Genomic DNA, 22732 nt, shown 5'->3' with positions numbered 1-22732 from the left:
CCACCACCTCGGCCCCGAGCGCAGACGGGTGCCGGAGATGCTTCCGTCACCACAACGGCTGCATTTCCCCTCGCACCACCACGGCATTTCCTCCCGGCACCTGCACCCCGCGCTGAGCCCAGGCCCTGGGGACCCTGCCAGCACCCCAGGGTGCAGGCAGGGCGGGGGTGAACAGGGCCGGTTGCACGCCAAGATCTCCTCGTCATGGCACGCCCCCGGCCCCCCAGCGTGGCGCCAGGGTGGAAGTGAGCTGTGGGCACCCACAGCTTTGGCGCCCGCCAATTTAGGGGTGGCAGCACCCAGAGCTGAGCTGCGGAGGGTGCCCGAGCCCTGAGGGGGCGTGGGGCGGCGGCAGCATTTTTTGGGTCTCCACCCCAACTTACAGCACCCTATAGCACCCCATCACCGATGGCCCTCCCCTGAAGCACCCCTTGCTCCTCAGGGTGCTGCTTCACCCCACCTCAGCACCCCCCATCCCCTGTGCACCCCCAAGGCTGGAGCATCACCCCAGGGTGCCACCCCGCCGTGTACCCCCCCTGTCCCCACGGTACCTCAGCTCTTCTCTGCTTGCTCCGGCACCCAGACTCGGCCGCCCCGGTTCCTGCCGTGGCTTCCCCATGTGACCAGGCAGGAGTTTCAGTCACACCCTCACCTCCGCCTCTGCCCCGATGATGTTATCTACACTCCCGGCTCTGCCGGCCTCATGTTCGGCCACAGCTCGGGACACGTTGAGAAGGGGGAGCCATGCCGGGCCACCCCGCAGTGGGGTCTGGGTAACCTGGTGGCCGGTTCCATGCACCCAGCTTAAACGCCATCATTAGGTTTCAGAGTGAACGGGTGCTGGAGATGGTAGCGCCTTGGCGTTATGGTGTGGGGTGCAGGGTGGGCACCTCTGTGGGCTGGATGCCCATCTGAGTGGGGGGTGCACATCTCAGGGGGGGAAGTATGGAGGTGGGGGGTCTCCTTGGGGGTCATGTGGGGGTCTTCAAGGTGGGTTAAGGGGGGACAGTGCTGCTTGGGCAGAGGGCATGTGTGTGCACACACACGCGTGTGCCACAGAACCCAGCCCTGCAGCAGGTCCTGGGCACCTGGGTCCCTCACTTGAGCCCCCTCCTCTGCCCCCATGGCCAACCCCCACCCCGTGCCTCAGTTTCCCCCTCACTCTCCAAGGACCACCCAAAGCCGATTGCCTGGTACTGACTTTATTGTGGCTACGGGGATGGTCTTCTGGGCCAGTGGGGCAGGGCCGGGGTCTGTCTGGGCTGGTAGCCTTCAAGGCTGGGGTCCTTCTGGGCCAGTGTCCATCAGGGTTGGCATCCATCGGGTTGGTGTCTGCCTGGACCAGGTTCGATCCATCGGTCTGTGGTGGCATCTGTTGGACCAGGGTCCATCTGGGCTGGCATCCGTCGGACCAGGGTCCATCTAAACCAGGGTCTACCCAGGCTGGTGTCCATCAGACCTATGTCCATCTGGACCAATGTCCATCCAGGCTGGCACCCATTGGGCCAACATCTGTTGGACCAGGGTCCATCCAGACCATCACCCATTGGGCCACCATCCATTTAGACCATGATCCAACCTTGCCTGCACCCATCCAGACCAGCACCCACGGGGCCGGTCCTCACTGCAGAGAAGAAACCGCGATGAGTCCCAGTATCGCCTCCCACCAAACCCCCGTCCTCCTGGCCATGCCAGACCAGACCAGACCAGACACCCCAACTGGGCACCAAACCTCCAACCCCTGGAGATGCCACAGAGCTCGGTGCTCACCTTGAAGCCGCGCCATGTCTCAATCTCACGGAAAAGGGAGTTGCCGGGGCAGTCGGTGTGACCCATTTGGCGGTGACCACGTAGGGTGTAGTTGCGGTGAAGCCGGCCGGTCCGTACGGCGCAGGGCAGGAGCTCATCCCGCACCAGGGCGATGGTATCGGGATCCGGCAAGGTGGCCGAGAAGTCTCCAATGTAGCCCACGCCGTAACCTTTGCTGTTGTAGCCTTTGGTGTGGGCACCAACCCAGTGCCAACCTCGGCCTTGGTACAGGTACCCGTCCGACCCCACCACGAAGCTGCGAGCACCCATGGGTCAGCCTGGAGACTGGGTGACAGGGACCGCGGTGGGGGTGACGGTGACGGAGTCTCACCTGTAGCCAATGTCATCCCAACCGCGGGTGTCCTGGTGGAAGCGTTGCATGGCGCGCATGTCGCGGGCGCAGGCGGCGAAGGTGCGGCACGGGGCGCTGGGCGTGGAGGTGTGGTGGATGTAGACGGAGGCCAAGGGGAGGGTCAACGGTCTGGGGGTGCCCCGGTAAGGGCGGGCACCCCACATGCACCGGGGCACTATGGCCGGGCACTCTGCAAGGGAAGGCAGGCGGTGGAAGAAGGGGACTTGCCTGGTCCCATGGGCAGTTGGGGACATGGTAGAGTCCCCTCGGGGTCTTGGGGACATGAAGAACCCCTTGGCATCGTAGTGTCCTCCTGGGGTCCCCTCATCCAGGGGACATGGAGCATCTGCTCAGGGTGTCCCTTGGCTGGGGACATGGCTGTGTCCAGGGGACACACTGATGTCCAACCAGGGGATGTGGTGGTGGCCAACAGGAACCACCACCCAGGGGACACGGTGGTGTCCACCCAGGGGACACGGTGGTGGCCATCAGGGACCACCACCCAGGGGACACGGTGTTGTCCATCCAGGAGGCACACCGGTGTCCATCCAGGGGACAGAGTGGTGGCCATCAGGGACCACCACCCAGGGGACACGGTGGTGTCCACCCAGGGGACACGGTGGTGGCCATCAGGAACCACCACCCAGGGGACATGGTGGGGTCCACCCAGGGGACACACCAGTGGCCATCCAGGGGATGTGGTGGTGTCTGACCATGCCAGGCCACACGTCACCAGTCAGCTCTCAGAGCTTAACTCCCCCCACTGCCACCTACACTAGGGTGACACGCGGGACCCCCAGCCCCACCCAGGGTGCAGCTCTCCACCCATCCTCCCACCCAATATTTTTTGGGGGGGACAGATGTGATATCGCGACCCAGCTCCACCTCCCTACCCACGTAGACCTCCGTGAAGTCCCGCGCCGCTCGATAAGCGATGGCCGCCACCTCCTCCGGCCCCACGTCCTCCAAGAGCTCCCGGGTGGGTGGCAGCACCCGCAGCACCCTCAGCATCGCCACCACCTCCTCCTCCAGCTTCCCCGGCCCCGTCAGCGCCCCAAAATCTCGCCGCCGATAACTGCTGGGTGGTCGCCCCTCCTCTGTGCCGTTGCCCGTCCCGTAGTAGCCCCGGAGAAGGTCGGCAAGCGGGATGGGTGCTTGGGCCAGGCGGGCACCCAACAGCACCCCATCCATCGCCCCGTTGGCAATGGCGTCAGGGATGGGTGAGGGGGGTCCCGTCAGGGTGTAGTTTTGGGGGTCATCCACATCATCCCAACAGCCGCCGGGTCCCAACGTGGCTCGGTTGCCATCACCGTCACGAGCCAAGAGGAAAGATGTCCCCAAACCCTCAGCGATGGTGACGGCGTAGAGCGCGTCGATGGGTGGCCCGACGGTGGGAAGGGGCCCCCCCGCCGCCCGCTTGAGGCCAACCTCGATGCCAGCGAGGAGGGGGCCGAGGGCGACGGTGGAGCCGTCGGGTGCCAGCACCGCGCCGCGCTCGGGTGCGGCGGCGTCGTGGCGGAGGAGTTGGGTGAAGAGCAACCACTGCTCGTGGCTGAGCGTTGGTGGGGCTGGTGGGACATCGGGTGGCTCTCCCAGCAGCGCGCGGCACCCCGGGGTGCTGCAGGCACCCAGTGCCCGCGCCAGCTCCGGCACGGTGCCGGTGAAGCCGTGGTCGGTCGACTCGAGGGCTTCCACGATCTGAACCACGGAGTCCATGTGGCGCGGTGGGAGCCCTGGGGAGGGGACAGGGTCGTGGGAGGGGACCGAGGGGCGCCCATGGGGTGCTCATGGGTGCCGGGATGGCAAGAGTCTCCCAGGGTGGGTGAGTGTGCACCCAAAACAGGGTGGCTGCACCAAAATGAGGGGAAATGCACCCAAAACAGGGCAAATGCACCCAAAACAGGATGAAAGCACCCACAGCAGAGGAAATGCACCCAGAAAAGGACAAATGCACCCAAAACCAGAGCAAATGCACCCAAAACCAGAGCAAATGCACCCAAAACTAGATGAAAGCACCCCAAAACAGGGCAAATGCGCCCACAGCAGAGGAAATGCACCCAGGAAAAGACAAATGCACCCAAAACAGGGCAAATGCACCCAAAACTAGATGAAAGCACCCCAAAACAGGGCAAATGCACCCAAAACAGGGCAAATGCACCCAAAACTAGATGAAAGCACCCCAAAACAGGGCAAATGCACCCAAAATAGGGCAAATGCACCCAAAACCAGGATGAAAGCACCCACAGCAGAGGAAACGAACCCAGAAAAGGACAAATGCACCCAAAACCAGAGCAAATACACCCAAAAACAGGATGAAAGCACCCCAGAACAGGGCAAATGCACCCAAAACGGGACAAATGCACCCAAAACAGGATGAAAGCACCCACAGCAGAGGAAACGCACTCAGAAAAGGAGAAATGCACCCAAAACCAGAGCAAATGCACCCAAAACAGGGTGAATGCACCTAAAACTGGGTGAAAACACCTCAAGCAGGGGGGAAGCACCCAAACAAGGGCGAACGCACCCAGCGCGTGCGCCCAGAGGAGGGCGCGAGCACCCAGGGAAAGGGTGAACGCACCCAAAATAGAGGAAATGCACCCAAAATAGAGCAAATGCACCCAAAGCAGGGTGAAAACACCCCAAAGCAGGACAAAGGCACCCAGAACGGGGTGAAAGCACCCCAAAACAGGGTGACTGCACCCAGGGGTGGGTGGATGCGAGGTGAAAGCACCTGCAACAGGGTGAAAGCACCCAAAGCTGGGTGAAAGCGCCAGAGGAGGGCGCAAGTACCCAGGAAAAGGGTGAATGCACCCAAAACAGAGCGAAAACACCCCAAAGCGGGACAAAAGCACCCAGAACAGGGTAAAAGCACCCCAAAACAGCGTGAGAGCACCCAGAACAGGCTAAATGCACCCAAAACAGGACAAAGGCACCCAAAACAGGGCAATACCACCCAGAACCGGGTGACTGCACCCAAAACAGGGTAAAAACACCCGCAAAAAAAGGCGGAAGTCCCTCAACGAAGGGCAAAGCACCCCAAAAAAGGGTGGCTGCACCCGCCGCGAGCACCCAAAGCCCAACTGAAGCCGAAAGCGCCCAAAACTGGGTGCAGCCCCTCCCCCAGCCCCGGGGACACCCCCTCCCCCCCGCCCCCCATGTGGGCACAAATTTGGTCTAGAATCGCCCTAATTAGGGGGAGAAAAAAATGCAACCAGAACCATTTTGGCCCAAAAAGAGGCTCTGAGAAGCCCCCGCGGTTGCCACACGCGTGCGGTGGCGTGTTGGGGCGTGTTGTAGCGTGCGGCTGCGTGCTGTGGCGTGTTGCGGCATGTTTGGGGGCGTTTGGAGCACGTTGCGGTGTGTTCTAGCGTGGCGTGGCGTGTCGGGGCACGCCGTGACACGGCGCGGCGTGTTGCGGCGTGTTGTGGCGTGTTGTGGCGTGTTGCGGCGTGTTGCGGGGGTTGTGGCGTGTTGTGGGGGTTGTGGCGTGTTGCGGCGTGTTGTGGGGGTTGTGGCGTGTTGTGGCATGTTGTGGCGTGTTGTGGCGTGTTGCGGGGGTTGTGGCGTTTTGCGGCGTGTTGCGGGGGTTGTGGCGTGTTGCGGCGTGTTGTGGGGGTTGTGGCATGTTGTGGGGGTTGTGGCGTGTTGTGGGGGTTGTGGCGTGTTGTGGGGTGTTGTGGTGTGTTGCGGGGGTTGTGGCGTTTTGCGGCGTGTTGCGGGGGTTGTGGCATGTTGTGGGGGTTGTGGCGTGTTGTGGGGGTTGTGGCGTGTTATGGGGTGTTGTGGTGTGTCATGGGGTGTTGCGGCGTGTTGTGGGGTGTCGCGGGGGTTGTGGCATGTCGTGGGGTGCTGTGGGGTGTTGCGGCGTGTTGTGGGGTGTTGTGGGGTGTCGTGGCATGTTCTGGGGTGTTGTGGCATGTAGCGGCGTGTTGTGGCATGTCGTGGGGTGCTGTGGCATGTTGTGGCGTGTCGTGGGGTGTTGTGGCGTGTCATGGGTGTTGCGGCATGTTGTGGGGTGTCATGGGGTGTCGTGGGGTGTTGTGGGGGGTTGTGGCATGTCGTGGGGTGTTGTGGCATGTTGTAGTGTGTTACGGCGTGTCGCGGGGTGTTGTGGCATGTTGCGGCATGTTGTGGCGGGTTGTGGCATGTCACGGTGTGTTATGGCGGTTGTGGCATGTTGTAGCGCGTTGTGGCGTGTCGTGGGGTGTTGTGTGTTGTGGCGTGTCGTGGGGTGCTGTGGCGTGGCGTGTTGTGGCGTGGCGTGGGGTGCTGTGGCATGTTGTGGCATGTCGTGGGTGCTGTGGTGTGGCGTGTTGTGGCGTGGCGTGGCGTGCTGTGGGGTGTTGTGGCGTGGCGTGGCGTGGCGTGGCGTGTGCCTACCTGTGCTGGGCCGGGCGCAGACGCTCAGGGCCAGGAGGAGCCACGGGATCATGGCGCAGGACGCGGCCCCCGCTCGCTGCGTCCCGCGTCGCGGCCTCGCTGGACTTCGGCCCCGCGTCCCGCGCACGGGGGCGGGCGGGGGGGGGTGACACGGGCGCAGGGGGGTGTGGCGGGGGGACACACGTGCCTGTGGCGTGGGCGCTCTGCAGCTCGTGGGTTTGTGTGTGGGTGGTGCTGTGCACACGCGTGGGGGGGGGGGGGGGGGCCGGGAAGGGGCTACACGAGCGTGCGTGTGCGCACAAGAAGCGTGTGCGTACGTGCACATGGGTATGTGGGTGTGTGTGCGTGTGCCTGCATACATGTGCGTGTGCACGGGATGTGTGTGCGTGTGTGCACGTGTGGGCACACGTACGTGTGGTGCATGAGGGGTTTGGGCAGACATACATATGTGCACACGTGTGCATACGTGCATATGCATGTGCCCCGGGTGTGTGTGCGTGCGTGCACGTGTGTGTGCGTACACACGTGTGGTGCATGAGGGGCTTGTGCAGACATACATGTCTGCATGCGTGTACATACGTGCGCGTGTGCGTGCACGGGGTGTGTGTGCACACCTATGTGTGGAGCATGAGGTGTTTGTGCATATATACATGTGTGCACGCGTGTACGTACGTGCCCATGTGTGTGCACAGGGTGCGCGTGCGCGTGCATATCTGCGTGTGCACGTGGCTGTGCACGAGGTAGGTGTGTGCGCAGGGGGTGCGCGCACGCGTGTGTTTGCACGGGGCGTGCGCATACGTGCACGTATGTGCAAGGTGTGCGTGCGTATCTTCATACGTGTGTGCACACAGCGATGGCATGAAGCCACCAGGACGTCCGTGGGGGACAATGGCACCAGGACACACATCACACATGAAGCCACCAGGACACGCGTGGGGGGACGATGCCACCAGGACACACATCACGCATGAAGCCACCAGGACACGCATGGGGGGACGATGGCTCCAGGACACACATCACGCATGAAGCCACCAGGACACACATGGGGGGACGATGGCACCAGGACACACGTTCGGGGACGATGCCACCAGGACGCGTGTGGGGGGACGATGGCACCAGGACACGCGTGGGGGGATGATGGCACCAGGACGCGTGTGGGGGACGATGGCACCAGGACACGCGTGGGGGGATGATGGCACCAGGACGCGTGTGGGGGGACGATGGCACCAGGACACGCGTGGGGGGACGATGGCACCAGGACGCGTGTGGGGGGACGATGGCACCAGGACACGCGTGGGGGGACGATGGCACCAGGACGCGTGTGGGGGGACGATGGCACCAGGACACGCGTGGGGGGACGATGGCACCAGGACGCGTGTGGGGGGACGATGGCACCAGGACACGCGTGGGGGGACGATGGCACCAGGACACACGTGGGGGGACGATGGCACCAGGACACGCATGGGGGGACGACGGCACCAGGACACACGTGGGGGACGATGGCACCAGGACACACGTGGGGGACGATGGCACCAGGACACGCGTGGGGGGACTTTGGCTCCAGGACACACGTGGGGGACGATGGCACCAGGACGCGTGTGGCGGGGACGATGGCACCAGGACACGCGTGTGGGGACGATGGCACCAGGACACGCGTGGGGGGACGATGCCACCAGGACACACATTCACACATGAAGCCACCAAGACACGCGTGGGGGGACGATGGCACCAGGACACGCGTGGGGGGACGATGGCACCAGGACACACATCACGCATGAAACCACCAGGACACGCGTGGGGGGACGATGGCACCAGGACACACATCACGCATGAAGCCACCAGGACACGCGTGGGGGGACGATGGCACCAGGACACACGTGGGGGACGATGGCACCAGGACACGCGTGGGGGGACGATGGCACCAGGACACACTTGGGGGACGATGGCACCAGGACACGCGTGGGGGGACGATGGCACCAGGACACGCGTGGGGGGACGATGGCACCAGGACACATGTGGGGGACGATGGCTCCAGGACACGCATGGGGGACGATGGCTCCAGGACACACGTGGGGGACGATGGCACCAGGACACGCGTGGGGGGACGATGGCACCAGGACACACGTGGGGGACGATGGCTCCAGGACACACGTGGGGGACGATGGCACCAGGACACGCGTGGGGGGACGATGGCACCAGGACACACGTGGGGGGACGATGGCACCAGGACACGCATGGGGGGACGACGGCACCAGGACACACGTGGGGGACGATGGCACCAGGACACACGTGGGGGACGATGGCACCAGGACACGCGTGGGGGGACGATGGCACCAGGACACGCATGGGGGGACGACGGCACCAGGACACACGTCGGGGATGATGGCACCAGGACACACGTGGGGGACGATGGCACCAAGGACACGCATGGGGGGACGATGGCACCAGGACACACGTGGGGGGACGATGGCACCAGGACACGCATGGGGGGACGACGGCACCAGGACACACGTCGGGGATGATGGCACCAGGACACACGTGGGGGACGATGGCACCAGGACACGCATGGGGGGACGATGGCACCAGGACACACGTGGGGGACGATGGCTCCAGGACACACGTGGGGGACGATGGCACCAGGACACACGTGGGGGGACGATGGCACCAGGACACACGTGGGGGACGATGGCACCAGGACACACGTTCGGGGACGATGCCACCAGGACGCGTGTGGGGGGACGATGGCACCAGGACACGCGTGGGGGGACGATGGCACCAGGACGCGTGTGGGGGGACGATGGCACCAGGACACGCGTGGGGGGACGATGGCACCAGGACGCGTGTGGGGGGACGATGGCACCAGGACACGCGTGGGGGGACGATGGCACCAGGACGCGTGTGGGGGGACGATGGCACCAGGACACGCGTGGGGGGACGATGGCACCAGGACACACGTGGGGGACGATGGCACCAGGACACGCATGGGGGGACGATGGCACCAGGACACACGTGGGGGATGATGGCTCCAGGACACACGTGGGGGGACGATGGCACCAGGACACGCATGGGGGGACGATGGCACCAGGACACACGTGGGGGACGATGGCACCAGGACACATGTGGGGGACGATGCCACCAGGACACGCGTGTGGGGACGATGGCACCAGGACACACGTGGGGGGACGATGGCACCAGGACACGCATGGGGGGACGACGGCACCAGGACACACGTGGGGGACGATGGCACCAGGACACACGTGGGGGACGATGGCACCAGGACACGCGTGGGGGGACTTTGGCTCCAGGACACACGTGGGGGACGATGGCACCAGGACGCGTGTGGGGGGGACGATGGCACCAGGACACGCGTGTGGGGACGATGGCACCAGGACACGCGTGGGGGGACGATGCCACCAGGACACACATTCACACATGAAGCCACCAAGACACGCGTGGGGGGACGATGGCACCAGGACACGCGTGGGGGGACGATGGCACCAGGACACACATCACGCATGAAGCCACCAGGACACGCGTGGGGGGACGATGGCACCAGGACACACGTGGGGGACGATGGCACCAGGACACGCGTGGGGGGACGATGCCACCAGGACACGCGTGGGGGGACGATGGCACCAGGACACATGTGGGGGACGATGGCTCCAGGACACGCATGGGGGACGATGGCTCCAGGACACACGTGGGGGACGATGGCACCAGGACACGCGTGGGGGGACGATGGCACCAGGACACACGTGGGGGACGATGGCTCCAGGACACACGTGGGGGACGATGGCACCAGGACACGCGTGGGGGGACGATGGCACCAGGACACACGTGGGGGACGATGGCACCAGGACACACGTCGGGGATGATGGCACCAGGACGCGTGTGGGGGACGATGGCACCAGGACACGCGTGGGGGGACGATGCCACCAGGACACGCATGGGGGGACGATGGCACCAGGACACGCGTGGGGGGACGATGGCACCAGGACACACGTGGGGGACGATGCCACCAGGACACGCGTGGGGGGACGATGGCACCAGGACACACATGGGGGGACGATGGCTCCAGGACACACATGGGGGGACGATGCCACCAGGACACGCGTGGGGGGACGATGGCACCAGGACACGCATGGGGGGACGATGCCACCAGGACGCGTGTGGGGGGACGATGGCACCAGGACACGCGTGGGGGGACGATGGCACCAGGACACACGTGGGGGGACGATGGCACCAGGACACGCATGGGGGGACGATGCCACCAGGACACACATGGGGGGACGATGCCACCAGGACACACGTTGGGGGACGATGGCACCAGGACACACGTCGGGGACGATGGCACCAGGACACACATCAGACATGAAGCCACCAGGACACGCGTGGGGGGACGATGGCACCAGGACACACGTGGGGGACGATGCCACCAGGACACGCGTGGGGGGACGATGGCACCAGGACACACATGGGGGGACGATGGCTCCAGGACACACATGGGGGGACTTTGGCTCCAGGACACACGTTGGGGGACGATGGCACCAGGACGCGTGTGGGGGGACGATGGCACCAGGACACACATCAGACATGAAGCCACCAGGACACGCGTGGGGGGACGATGGCACCAGGACACGCGTGGGGGACAATGGCACCAGGACACGCGTGGGGGGACGATGGCACCAGGACACGCGTGGGGGACAATGGCACCAGGACACGCGTGGGGGGACGATGGCACCAGGACACGCGTGGGGGGACGATGGCACCAGGACGCGTGTGGGGGGACGATGGCACCAGGACACGCGTGGGGGGACGATGGCACCAGGACGCGTGTGGGGGGACGATGGCACCAGGACGCGTGTGGGGGGACGGTGCCACCACAGCAGAACCACAAGGTGTGACGAAACCCCGCGGCGGGGACACGTGACAAGGCTGGGGCGCCCAACCTTTGGCCTGTCCGGGGGTGGCCATGGCGCTGGCCTGGGCGCTGGGTCCCCTGGCCGCGGCGGCCCTGGGCACCCTGCTCCTGGCGCTGCTGCTGGGGTGGCTGCGGGACCTTGTGGTCACCGTCACCCGCTTCCGAGCCACCTGCCAGCGGCTGAACCGCTTCCCCCGGCCGCCCTGGCGCGGCTGGCTGCTGGGGCACACCGGCTTGGTGAGGGGACAGCGGGGGTGGCACCCAGCAGGGACAGGGTGGTGGCACCTGGGGGGGGCAGGGACACGGTGGTGGCACCCAGCAGGGACAGGGTGGTGGCAGCTGGGGGGGCAGGGACACGGTGGTGGCACCCAGCAGAGACAGGGTGGTGGCACCTGGGGGGGGCAGGGACACGGTGGTGGCACCCAGCAGAGACAGGGTGGTGGCACCTAGGATGGGGGACAGTGGGGACAGGGTGGTGGCAGCTGGGGGGACAGTGATGATGGGGTGGTGGCAGCTGGGGGGGCAGGGACACGGTGGTGGCACCCAGCAGGGACAGGGTGGTGGCAGCTGGGGGGGCAGGGACACGGTGGTGGCACCCAGCAGGGACAGGGTGGTGGCACGTGGGGGGGCAGGGACACGGTGGTGGCACCCAGCAGGGACGGGGTGGTGGCACCTGGGGGGGCAGGGACAGGGTGGTGGCACCCAGCAGGGACAGGGTGGTGGCAGCTGGGGGGGGCAGGGACACGGTGGTGGCACCCAGCAGAGACAGGGTGGTGGCACCTAGGATGGGGGACAGTGGGGACAGGGTGGTGGCAGCTGGGGGGACAGTGATGATGGGGTGGTGGCAGCTGGGGGGGCAGGGACACGGTGGTGGCACCCAGCAGGGACAGGGTGGTGGCAGCTGGGGGGGCAGGGACACGGTGGTGGCACCCAGCAGGGACAGGGTGGTGGCACCTGGGGGGGGCAGGGACACGGTGGTGGCACCCAGCAGGGACGGGGTGGTGGCACCTGGGGGGGGCAGGGACAGGGTGGTGGCACCCAGCAGGGACAGGGTGGTGGCAGCTGGGGGGGGCAGGGACACGGTGGTGGCACCCAGCAGGGACAGGGTGGTGGCACCTGGGGGGGGCAGGGACACGGTGGTGGCACCCAGCAGGGACAGGGTGGTGGCAGCTGGGGGGGCAGGGACACGGTGGTGGCACCCAGCAGAGACAGGGTGGTGGCACCTGGGGGGGGCAGGGACACGGTGGTGGCACCCAGCAGAGACAGGGTGGTGGCACCTAGGATGGGGGACAGTGGGGACAGGGTGGTGGCAGCTGGGGGGACAGTGATGATGGGGTGGTGGCAGCTGGGGGGGCAGGGACACGGTGGTGGCACCCAGCAGGGACAGGGTGGTGGCAGCTGGGGGGGCAGGGACACGGTGGTGGCACCCAGCAGGGACAGGGTGGTGGCACGTGGGGGGGCAGGGACACGGTGGTGGCACCCAGCAGGGACGGGGTGGTGGCACCTGGGGGGGCAGGGACAGGGTGGTGGCACCCAGCAGGGACAGGGTGGTGGCAGCTGGGGGGGGCAGGGACACGGTGGTGGCACCCAGCAGAGACAGGGTGGTGGCACCTAGGATGGGGGACAGTGGGGACAGGGTGGTGGCAGCTGGGGGGACAGTGATGATGGGGTGGTGGCAGCTGGGGGGGCAGGGACACGGTGGTGGCACCCAGCAGGGACAGGGTGGTGGCAGCTGGGGGGGCAGGGACACGGTGGTGGCACCCAGCAGGGACAGGGTGGTGGCACCTGGGGGGGGCAGGGACACGGTGGTGGCACCCAGCAGGGACGGGGTGGTGGCACCTGGGGGGGGCAGGGACAGGGTGGTGGCACCCAGCAGGGACAGGGTGGTGGCAGCTGGGGGGGGCAGGGACACGGTGGTGGCACCCAGCAGGGACAGGGTGGTGGCACCTGGGGGGGGCAGGGACACGGTGGTGGCACCCAGCAGGGACAGGGTGGTGGCACCTGGGGGGGGCAGGGACACGGTGGTGGCACCCAGCAGGGACAGGGTGGTGGCACCTGGGGGGGGCAGGGACAGGGTGGTGGCAGCTGGGGGGGGCAGGGACACGGTGGTGGCACCCAGCAGGGACAGGGTGGTGGCACCTGGGGGGGGCAGGGACACGGTGGTGGCACCCAGCAGGGACAGGGTGGTGGCAGCTGGGGGGGGCAGGGACACGGTGGTGGCACCCAGCAGGGACAGGGTGGTGGCAGCTGGGGGGGCAGGGACACGGTGGTGGCACCCAGCAGGGACAGGGTGGTGGCACCCAGCAGGGACGGGGTGGTGGCACCTGGGGGGGGCAGGGACACGGTGGTGGCACCCAGCAGGGACAGGGTGGTGGCAGCTGGGGGGGGCAGGGACACGGTGGTGGCACCCAGCAGGGACAGGGTGGTGGCACCTAGGATGGGGGACAGTGGGGACAGGGTGGTGGCAGCTGGGGGGACAGTGGTGATGGGGTGGTGGCAGCTGGGGGGGCAGGGACACGGTGGTGGCACCCAGCAGGGACAGGGTGGTGGCATCTGGGGGGTGCAGGGACACGGTGGTGGCACCTCGGATGGGGGACAGTGGGGTCAGGGTGGTGGCAGCTAGGGGGGACAGTGGGGATTTGGTGGTGGCATCTGGAGGGACAGCAGGGACATAGTGGTGGCACCTAGGCAGGACAGTGGGGACAGGGTGGTGGCAGCTGGGGGGACAGTGGTGATGGGGTGGTGGCAGCTGGGGGGGCAGGGACACAGTGGTGGCACCCAGCAGGGACATGGTGGTGGCATCTTCGTGGGACAGGAGGGACAGGGTAGTGGCACCCAGCAGGGACTGGGTGGTGGCACCTGAGGTGGGGGACAGTGTGGACAGAATGGTGGCACCTGGGGGGGCAGCAGGGACAGGGTGGTGGCACCTGGGATGGGGGACGGTGCGATCAGGGTGGTGGCAGCTGGGGGGACAGTGGGGACGGCATGGTGGCAGCTGAGGGGGTGGCAGGGACATGGTGGTGACATCTGGGGGGGACAGTGGGGATGGGGTGGTGGCACCCAGCAGGGACATGGTGGTGGCATCTGGGCAGGACAGTGGGGACAGGGTGGTGGCAGCTGGCGGGACAGCAGGGACAGGGTGGTGGCACCCAGCAGGGACAGGGTGGAGGCAGCTAAGGGGACAGAAGGGACAGAGTGGTGGCACCTAGGGTGGGGGACAGTGGGGTCAGGGTGGTGGGAGCTCAGGGGACAGTGGGGATGGGGTGGTGGCATCTGGGGGAGACAGTGGGGACACGGTGGTGACACCTGGGGAGGGCAGCAGGGACAGGGGAGTGACACCCAGCAGGGACATGGTGGTGGCATCTGGGCAGGACAGCAGGGACAGGGTGGTGGCACCAAGAAGGAACAGGGTGGTGGCATCTGGGCAGGACAGCAGGGACAGGGTGGTGGCACCAAGAAGGAACAGGGTGGTGGCATCTGGGCAGGACAGCAGGGACAGGGTGGTGGCACCAAGAAGGAACAGGGTGGTGGCATCTGGGCAGGACAGCAGGGACAGGGTGGTGGCACCAAGAAGGAACAGGGTGGTGGCATCTGGGCAGGACAGTGGGGACAGGGTGGTGGCACCCAGCAGGGACAGGATGGTGGCATCTGGGGACGGACAGTGGGGTTAGGGTGGTGGCAGCTGAGGGGGTGGCAGGGACAGGGGGCTGGTACTGTGGGGGAACAGTGGGGACACGGACCTGTCCCCTGGGGGGGTGGATGGCAACAGCGTGGTGGCACATGAGCCCTGAGTGTCCCCACGTCCATCCGTGAACCCAAGCTGAGACCATCCCCAAAGCTGGCCACGAGCTGGGGACAAGCATGTCCCTAAGGCTGGCCATCACCCTGGGGACAAGGGTGTCCCCAAGCCTGTCACTGAGCCCTGCGGTGCCCCGTGGCACAGGGGAAGAGCACGGAGGAGGGCCTGCAGCAGGTGGACGAGCTGGTGGCTCGGTACCGGCACGGCTGCCTGTGGTGGATCTTGCCATGGATGCCCATCCTACGCCTCTTCCACCCCGACACCCTCCGCCCGGTCCTCCTGGCCTCAGGTAGGACACGAGGGGCACCAACCCAGCCCTGAGGGTCCCCAGGGCCACCTAGGGGTGTCACCATAGCTGGCCCGGTGACCTGGCTGTGCCCAGGCACCCATCCTGTGGTGGTCACCAACCCAACCCTAAGGGTCCTCAGAGCCACCCAGAGGTGGCTCGCCCAGTGAGTCCCCAAATGCCCACGCCATGGTGGCCACCAACCTGTCTTTGAGGGTCCCCAGGGCCACCGAAAGGTGTGACCCATGACCAGCCCAGTGAGTGCTCAAGTATCTATCCAATGGTGGCCACCAACCTGTCCTTGAGGGTCCCCAGGGCCTCCCAGAGGTGTCACCCACAGCCAGCCCTCTAAGTGCCCAAATGCCCATGCCATGGTGGCCACCAACCTGTCCTTGAGGGTCCCCAGGGCCTCCCAGAGGTGTCACCCACAGCCAGCCCTCTAAGTGCCCAAATGCCCATGCCATGATGGCCACCAACCTGTCCTTGAGGGTCCCCAGGGCCTCCCAGAGGTGTCACCCACAGCCAGCCCTCTAAGTGCCCAAATGCCCATGCCATGGTGGCCACCAACCTGTCCTTGAGGGTCCCCAGGGCCTCCCAGAGGTGTCACCCACAGCCAGCCCTCTAAGTGCCCAAATGCCCATGCCATGGTGGCCACCACCAGTCCTTGAGGGTCCCCAGGGCCACCCAGAGATGTCACCTACAGCCAGCCCTCTAAGTGCCCATGCCATGGTGGCCACCATCGGTCCTTGAGGGTCCCCAGGGCCACCCAGAGGTGTCACCATGGCCAGCCTGGAGGCCTCGTTGTACACAAAACCCCATCCTGTGGTGGTTATGGGTCCAGATGGGGGGGTCCCCTCTCCCTAGGGACCCCCACCCCTCCTCATAAGCCCCTGAGGGGACCTGATGCTACCCTGGTGGCACCCTCCCCAGCCCCCGCTCCCGTCTCTCGCAGCCTTCATCGCCCCCAAGGACCAGATCTTCTATGGTTTCCTCAAGCCCTGGCTGGGTGAGTGGGTGCTCAGGGGTGGCAGGACGGGTGGGGTAGCACCCATGGGTGCTCCACGGATGGAGCCGGGTGTCTCCCCCCAGGGGATGGGCTGCTCCTGAGCCGCGGGCAGAAGTGGGCTCGGCACCGGCACCTGCTGACACCCGCCTTCCGCTGGGACATCCTCAAGTCCTACGTGGGCATCTTCAACCAGAGCACCCACATCATGCATGTGAGCACCCGCTGCCTGCACCCCGAGCCCTGCCCTGCACCCAGACCCCGTCCTGCACCCGCTGCCTGCACCCCGAGCCCTGTCCTGCACCCAGACCCCAACCTGCACCCACTGCCTGCACCCCGAGCCCTGCCCTGCACCCAGACCCCGTCCTGGACCCACTGCCTGCACCCCGAGCCCTGTCCTGCACCCAGACCCCAACCTGCACCCACTGCCTGCACCCCGAGCCCTGCCCTGCACCCAGACCCCGTCCTGGACCCGCTGCCTGCACCCCGAGCCCTGTCCTGCACCCAGACCCCAACCTGCACCCGCTGCCTGCACCCCGAGCCCTGCCCTGCACCCAGACCCCAACCTGCACCCGCTGCCTGCACCCCGAGCCCTGTCCTGCACCCAGACCCCGTCCTGCACCCGCTGCCTGCACCCCGAGCCCTGTCCTGCACCCAGACCCCAACCTGCACCCGCTGCCTGCACCCCGAGCCCTGTCCTGCACCCAGACCCCAACCTGCACCCGCTGCCTGCACCCCGAGCCCTGCCCTGCACCCAGACCCCGTCCTGGACCCACTGCCTGCACCCCGAGCCCTGCCCTGCACCCAGACCCCAACCTGCACCCACTGCCTGCACCCCGAGCCCTGCCCTGCACCCAGACCCCGTCCTGGACCCGCTGCCTGCACCCCGAGCCCTGTCCTGCACCCAGACCCCAACCTGCACCCGCTGCCTGCACCCCGAGCCCTGCCCTGCACCCAGACCCCAACCTGCACCCGCTGCCTGCACCCCGAGCCCTGTCCTGCACCCAGACCCCGTCCTGCACCCGCTGCCTGCACCCCGAGCCCTGTCCTGCACCCAGACCCCAACCTGCACCCGCTGCCTGCACCCCGAGCCCTGTCCTGCACCCAGACCCCAACCTGCACCCGCTGCCTGCACCCCGAGCCCTGCCCTGCACCCAGACCCCGTCCTGGACCCACTGCCTGCACCCCGAGCCCTGCCCTGCACCCAGACCCCAACCTGCACCCGCTGCCTGCACCCCGAGCCCTGCCCTGCACCCAGACCCCGTCCTGGACCCACTGCCTGCACCCCGAGCCCTGTCCTGCACCCAGACCCCAACCTGCACCCGCTGCCTGCACCCCGAGCCCTGGCCTGCACCCAGACCCCAACCTGCACCCGCTGCCTGCACCCCGAGCCCTGCCCTGCACCCAGACCCCGTCCTGGACCCACTGCCTGCACCCCGAGCCCTGTCCTGCACCCAGACCCCAACCTGCACCCGCTGCCTGCACCCCGAGCCCTGGCCTGCACCCAGACCCCGTCCTGGACCCACTGCCTGCACCCCGAGCCCTGGCCTGCACCCAGACCCCGTCCTGGACCCACTGCCTGCACCCCGAGCCCTGTCCTGCACCCAGACCCCAACCTGCACCCGCTGCCTGCACCCCGAGCCCTGCCCTGCACCCACTGCCTGCACCTGGACCCCCGATCCCTGACCCAGTCCTGCACCCACTGCCCCCGACCCACAACACCCCGTCCTTCACCCGCTGCCCGACCCGCACCCAGACCCCGACTCCTGTTGCAGGCCAAGTGGCGGGCAGCGGCGCGGGCAGCGGGGGGGCCGGCGGCGCTGGAGGTGCTGGAGCAGCTCAGCCTCCTCACCCTGGACACCCTCCAGAAGTGCATCTTCAGCCACGAGAGCCACTGCCAGGAGTGAGTGTCACCCTGTCCCCTGCCAGGGTCCCCAGCATGGCCCCTGGCCCCCCTTCCCGGGGTGCCCCCACAGGGGACCCCTCCTTACCACAGCTCTGTCCCCTGCTGGGGTCCCCCCTGCCTTTGCACCCATCAGGGTCCCCACCACGCCAACACTGACCCCTCCTGGGTCCCCCCACCCCAACTCTTCCCCTTCTGGGGTCCCTCCTGCACTTTGCACCCACCAGGGTCCCTCCCTTCTGTCCCCTGCTGGGGTCCCCCCGCTTCAGTTTGGTCCCCAGCTGGGGTCCCCCATGGCCTTTGCACCCATCAGGGTCCCTCCTTTATCCCAGCTCTGTCCCTAGCTGGGGTCCCCTCTGCCCCGGCTTGGTCCCCAGCTGGGGTCCCCATGGCCTTTGCACCCATCAGGGTCCCCAACACGCCAACACTGACCCCTCCTGGGTCCCCCCACCCCAACTCTGCCCCTCCTGGGTCCCCCCTGCAATTTGCACCCACCAGGGTCCCTCCTTTCTGTCCCCAGCTGGGGTCTCCCATGGCCTTTGCACCCATCAGGGTCCCCACCACGCCAACACTGACCCCTCCTGGGTCCCCCCACCCTAATTCTGTCACCCTGGGGTCCCCCCCTTATTCCAGCTTTGCCCTCCCATTAGGGTCCCCTCCCCCAGGGCTCGGAGTCCCCTCCCTGGTATCCTCACGGGCAGGGGTCCTGCTGCCACCCCATCTCCCCGCTGATGGCCGCCACGGCCAGTGGGGTGGCCATCCCCGGCGGCCCGCGGTGGCCGTCCCCAGCGGTCCCCGGTGCCCCCACAGGCAACCCAGCGAGTACATCAAGGCCATCCTGGAGCTGAGCACCTTGGTGGTGAGACGCTATCACCGCCCGTTCCATCACCCAGCGTGGCTCTACCGCCTCTCGGCCGACGGGCGCCGCTTTGCCCAAGCCTGCGTCACCGTGCATAGCTTCACCGCTGCCGTGGTGCAGCGCCGGCGCCAGGCCCTCGACCGCCTCGGCCACCAGGCCTGGATGGAGAGCCACCAAGGACGGAGCATGGACTTCATTGACCTTCTCCTGCTCACTAAGGTAGTGCCGGGGTGAGATGGTGTGGTTGTGGGCAGGGTTGGCCATAGGGTGGTGGCCAGAGTGGCCTGGTGATGGCCAAGGGGATGGTGGTGGCCATGGAGAAGGTTGGCCATAGGGTGGTGGCCAAGGGGATGGTGGTGGCCATGGGGAAGATTGGCCATAGGGTGGTGGCCAAGGGGATGGTGGTGGCCATGGAGAAGGTTGGCCATAGGGTGATGGCCAAGGGGATGGTGGTGGCCATGGGGAAGATTGGCCATAGGGTGGTGGCCAAGGGGATGGTGGTGGCCATGGGGAAGATTGGCCATAGGGTGGTGGCCAAGGGGATGGTGGTGGCCATGGGGAAGGTTGGCGGTAGGGTAGTGGCCAAGGGGATGGTGGTGGCCATGGAGAAGGTTGGCCATAGGGTGGTGGCCAAGGGGATGGTGGTGGCCATGGGGAAGATTGGCCATAGGGTGGTGGCCAAGGGGATGGTGGTGGCCATGGGGAAGATTGGCCATAGGGTGGTGGCCAAGGGGATGGTGGTGGCCATGGGGAAGGTTGGCGGTAGGGTGGTGGCCAAGGGGATGGTGGTGGCCATGGGGAAGATTGGCCATAGGGTGGTGGCCAAGGGGATGGTGGTGGCCAAGGGGATGGTGGTGGCCACAGGGACGGTTGGCTGTAAGGTGGTGGCCATAAGGGGATGGTGGTGGCCACGGGAAAGTTTGGCTGTAGGGTGGTGGCCATAAGGGGATGGTGGTGGCCATGAGGAAGGTTGGCTGTAGGGTGGTGGCTCCAAGAGGCCCCTTGGCTGCCACGCTTACCCTCGCAGGACGAGGACGGCAACACCCTGTCGGATGAGGACATCTCGGCCGAGGCTGACACCTTCATGTTTGAGGGTGAGGGTGAGCCCCCGGGTGCCATCAGAGGGTGGGGACTCACATGTCCCCTCGCTCACCCCTTGTCCCTACAGGCCATGACACTACGGCCAGTGGCTTGGCGTGGCTGCTCTACAACCTGGCCTGCCACCCCGAGTACCAGGAGCGGTGCCGCCAGGAGGTCCGCGAGCTCCTTAAGGGCAGGGACGTCGAGGAGATCGAATGGTGAGGTGTCCCCGGTGTCACCCCCCAGTCAGCCGGCTTGCGAACGCTGGTGCCACCATCCCTCGCCCCCAGGGAGGACCTGTCCCACCTGCCCTTCACCACCATGTGCATCAAGGAGAGCCTCCGCCTGCACCCCCCTGTCTCCGCCGTGTCCCGGTGCTGCACCGAGGACATCACCCTGCGTGATGGACGCGTCATCCCCAAGGGTACGGCTTGCCCGGGGTGCAAGATGTCCCCAGTGTCACCATCCCTCCTTGTCCCCTGTCCCTACGGCATCCGTTTCCATCTCACCAGGTGTCATCTGCCTGATGAGCATCTATGGGACACACCACAACCCGGACATCTGGCCTGACCCCCAGGTAGGCCCACGTGACCATGGTGGCATGACCGTGGGACAGCAGGATGTGCCCGTCACGGCGGGCACGGACTACCATGTCCCCACGGTGTGATGGTGTCTGTGTCACTCCAGGTCTACAACCCACTGAGGTTCAGCCCAGAGAACAGCCAGGGACGGTCCCCATTGGCCTTCATCCCCTTCTCCGCTGGTCCCAGGTAAGCCATGGTGGGGACATGAGTGTCCCCACGTGTCACCCCCCCCCATCCTGGTTGGGTTCAAGGTAGGGTGGTTGTCCCCCAGCCATCACATTTGGGCATCACGGGGACAACACCGTCCCAGCGTTTCGGGAAGGTTCCACCATCCATCCCAGCTGAGGCAGGGGTGGGGGGTGTTGCTGTGCCCTGTGTGTGTCCCCCCCTGCGGAGGTGACAGAAGGGGACACGGTGGCAGGAACTGCATCGGGCAGAGCTTTGCCATGGCCGAGCTGAAGGTGGTGGCGGCGTTGACGGTGGCACGCTTCACCATTCGGCTGGACGCGGGGCGGCCAACGCGCCGCAAGCCCGAGCTCATCCTCCGCACCGAAGATGGGCTTTGGCTGCTGCTGGAGCCGCTGCCGGAGCCGCTGCCGGAGGTGGCCTGAGGGACACGCGGACACAGGGGACACCCCGCATGACGTATGTCCCACCTGAGGGAGAAGCAGTGAATAAATGGTGGCACAGAGGGGACAGTGTTGTGGCGGTGCAGTGGGGGGACGGTGTGGGGTGGTGGGGATGTGTCCTTCTTAATCACATGCCAACTCATGGCATGGCCAAGTCCCTCCATGCCACATGTGACCATCCGGGCATGGACATGTCCCTCCATCCCACATGTCCCTCCATCCCACATGTCACCATCCATGGCCACGTCCCCATCCCACATGTCCCCATCCCGCATGTCCCCATCCATGCCCATGTCCCCATCCCACATCCCCATCCCACGTGTCCCCATCCCGCATGTCCCCATCCATGGCCATGCTACCATCCCACATGTCCCCATCCCACATGTCACCATCCATGGCCACGTCCCCATCCCACATGTCCCTGTCCATGGCCATGTCCCCCCATCCCACATGTCCCCATCCCACATGTCACCATCCATGGCCATGCCACCATCCCACATGTCCCCATCCCAGATGTCCCCATCCATGGCCATGCCACCATCCCACATGTCCCCATCCCACATGTCACCATCCATGGCCATGCCACCATCCCACATGTCCCCATCCCAGATGTCCCCATCCATGGCCATGTCCCCATCCCACATGTCCCCATCCCACATGTCCCCATCCATGGCCATGTCCCCATCCCACATGTCCCCATCCCACATGTCCCCATCCATGGCCATGCCACCATCCCACATGTCCCCAGCCCAGATGTCCCCATCCATGCCCATGTCCCCATCCCACATGTCCCCATCCCACATGTCCCCATCCATGCCCATGTCCCCATCCCACATGCCCCCATCCCACATGTCCCCACCCCACATGTCCCCATCCATGGCCATGTCCCCATCCCACATGTCCCCACCCCACATGTCCCCATCCATGGCCATGTCCCCATCCCACATGTCCCCATCCCACATGCCCCCATCCCACATGTCCCCATCCCACATGTCCCCATCCATGGCCCCATCCCACATGGCCCCATCCCACATGTCCCCATCCATGGCCATGCCACCATCCCACATGTCCCCATCCCACATGTCACCATCCATGGCCACGTCCCCATCCCACATGCCCCTGTCCAT

General features: G+C 66.1%; 2 protein-coding genes across 3 annotated transcripts; one reads left to right on the top strand and one right to left on the bottom strand.

Moving 5' to 3' along the window:
• Nucleotides 1-1186: 1186 nt before the first annotated feature.
• On the bottom strand, nt 1187-6659 carry PGLYRP2 (peptidoglycan recognition protein 2). Its single transcript, XM_075076063.1, has 5 exons — nt 6542-6659; nt 3055-3894; nt 2141-2351; nt 1771-2065; nt 1187-1624 (listed from the first exon to the last, which is right to left on the bottom strand). Exons 1-5 carry the CDS (start codon nt 6591-6593, stop codon nt 1622-1624), a joined length of 1401 nt encoding a protein of 466 aa, XP_074932164.1. The 5' UTR covers nt 6594-6659; the 3' UTR covers nt 1187-1621.
• A 4810-nt stretch (nt 6660-11469) lies between these two features.
• On the top strand, nt 11470-21667 carry CYP4F22 (cytochrome P450 family 4 subfamily F member 22). 2 transcript variants are annotated; one of them, XM_075076061.1, is made up of 12 exons: nt 11470-11699; nt 15406-15550; nt 16500-16553; nt 16637-16764; nt 18326-18453; nt 19264-19531; nt 20340-20406; nt 20481-20610; nt 20683-20816; nt 20905-20969; nt 21080-21162; nt 21380-21667. In XM_075076061.1, the coding sequence occupies exons 1-12, from the start codon at nt 11514-11516 to the stop codon at nt 21585-21587; spliced, it is 1596 nt and encodes a 531-aa protein (XP_074932162.1). In that variant the 5' UTR covers nt 11470-11513; the 3' UTR covers nt 21588-21667. The 2 variants fall into 2 exon arrangements, with proteins under 2 accessions (XP_074932162.1, XP_074932163.1); XM_075076062.1 differs by having other exon boundaries at nt 11471-11699; nt 21398-21667.
• The last annotated feature ends 1065 nt before the right edge of the window (nt 21668-22732 follow it).

Source organism: Phalacrocorax aristotelis, chromosome 28, assembly GCF_949628215.1.
Source record: "Phalacrocorax aristotelis chromosome 28, bGulAri2.1, whole genome shotgun sequence".
In the NCBI taxonomy this organism is placed as follows: Eukaryota; Metazoa; Chordata; class Aves; order Suliformes; family Phalacrocoracidae; genus Phalacrocorax; species Phalacrocorax aristotelis.
The sequence above is the reverse complement of the archived record's forward strand: the minus strand, read 5'-3'. Positions and strand labels throughout refer to the sequence as shown.

Bases quoted from the DNA above. Each gene is read 5' to 3' on its own strand.
- PGLYRP2 (XM_075076063.1), bottom strand. From the start codon at position 6,593: ATGATCCCGTGGCTCCTCCTGGCCCTGAGCGTCTGCGCCCGGCCCAGC. The intron at 3,895-6,541 runs GTAGGCACACGC...TCCCCTCCCCAG, and splicing joins CTGCGCCCGGCCCAGCACAG to GGCTCCCACCGCGCCACATG. The intron at 2,066-2,140 runs GTGAGACTCCGT...GGGTGCTCGCAG, and splicing joins TGGGATGACATTGGCTACAG to CTTCGTGGTGGGGTCGGACG.
- CYP4F22 (XM_075076061.1), top strand. From the start codon at position 11,514: ATGGCGCTGGCCTGGGCGCTGGGTCCCCTGGCCGCGGCGGCCCTGGGC. The intron at 15,551-16,499 runs GTAGGACACGAG...CGTCTCTCGCAG, and splicing joins CCCGGTCCTCCTGGCCTCAG to CCTTCATCGCCCCCAAGGAC. The intron at 16,554-16,636 runs GTGAGTGGGTGC...GTCTCCCCCCAG, and splicing joins TTTCCTCAAGCCCTGGCTGG to GGGATGGGCTGCTCCTGAGC.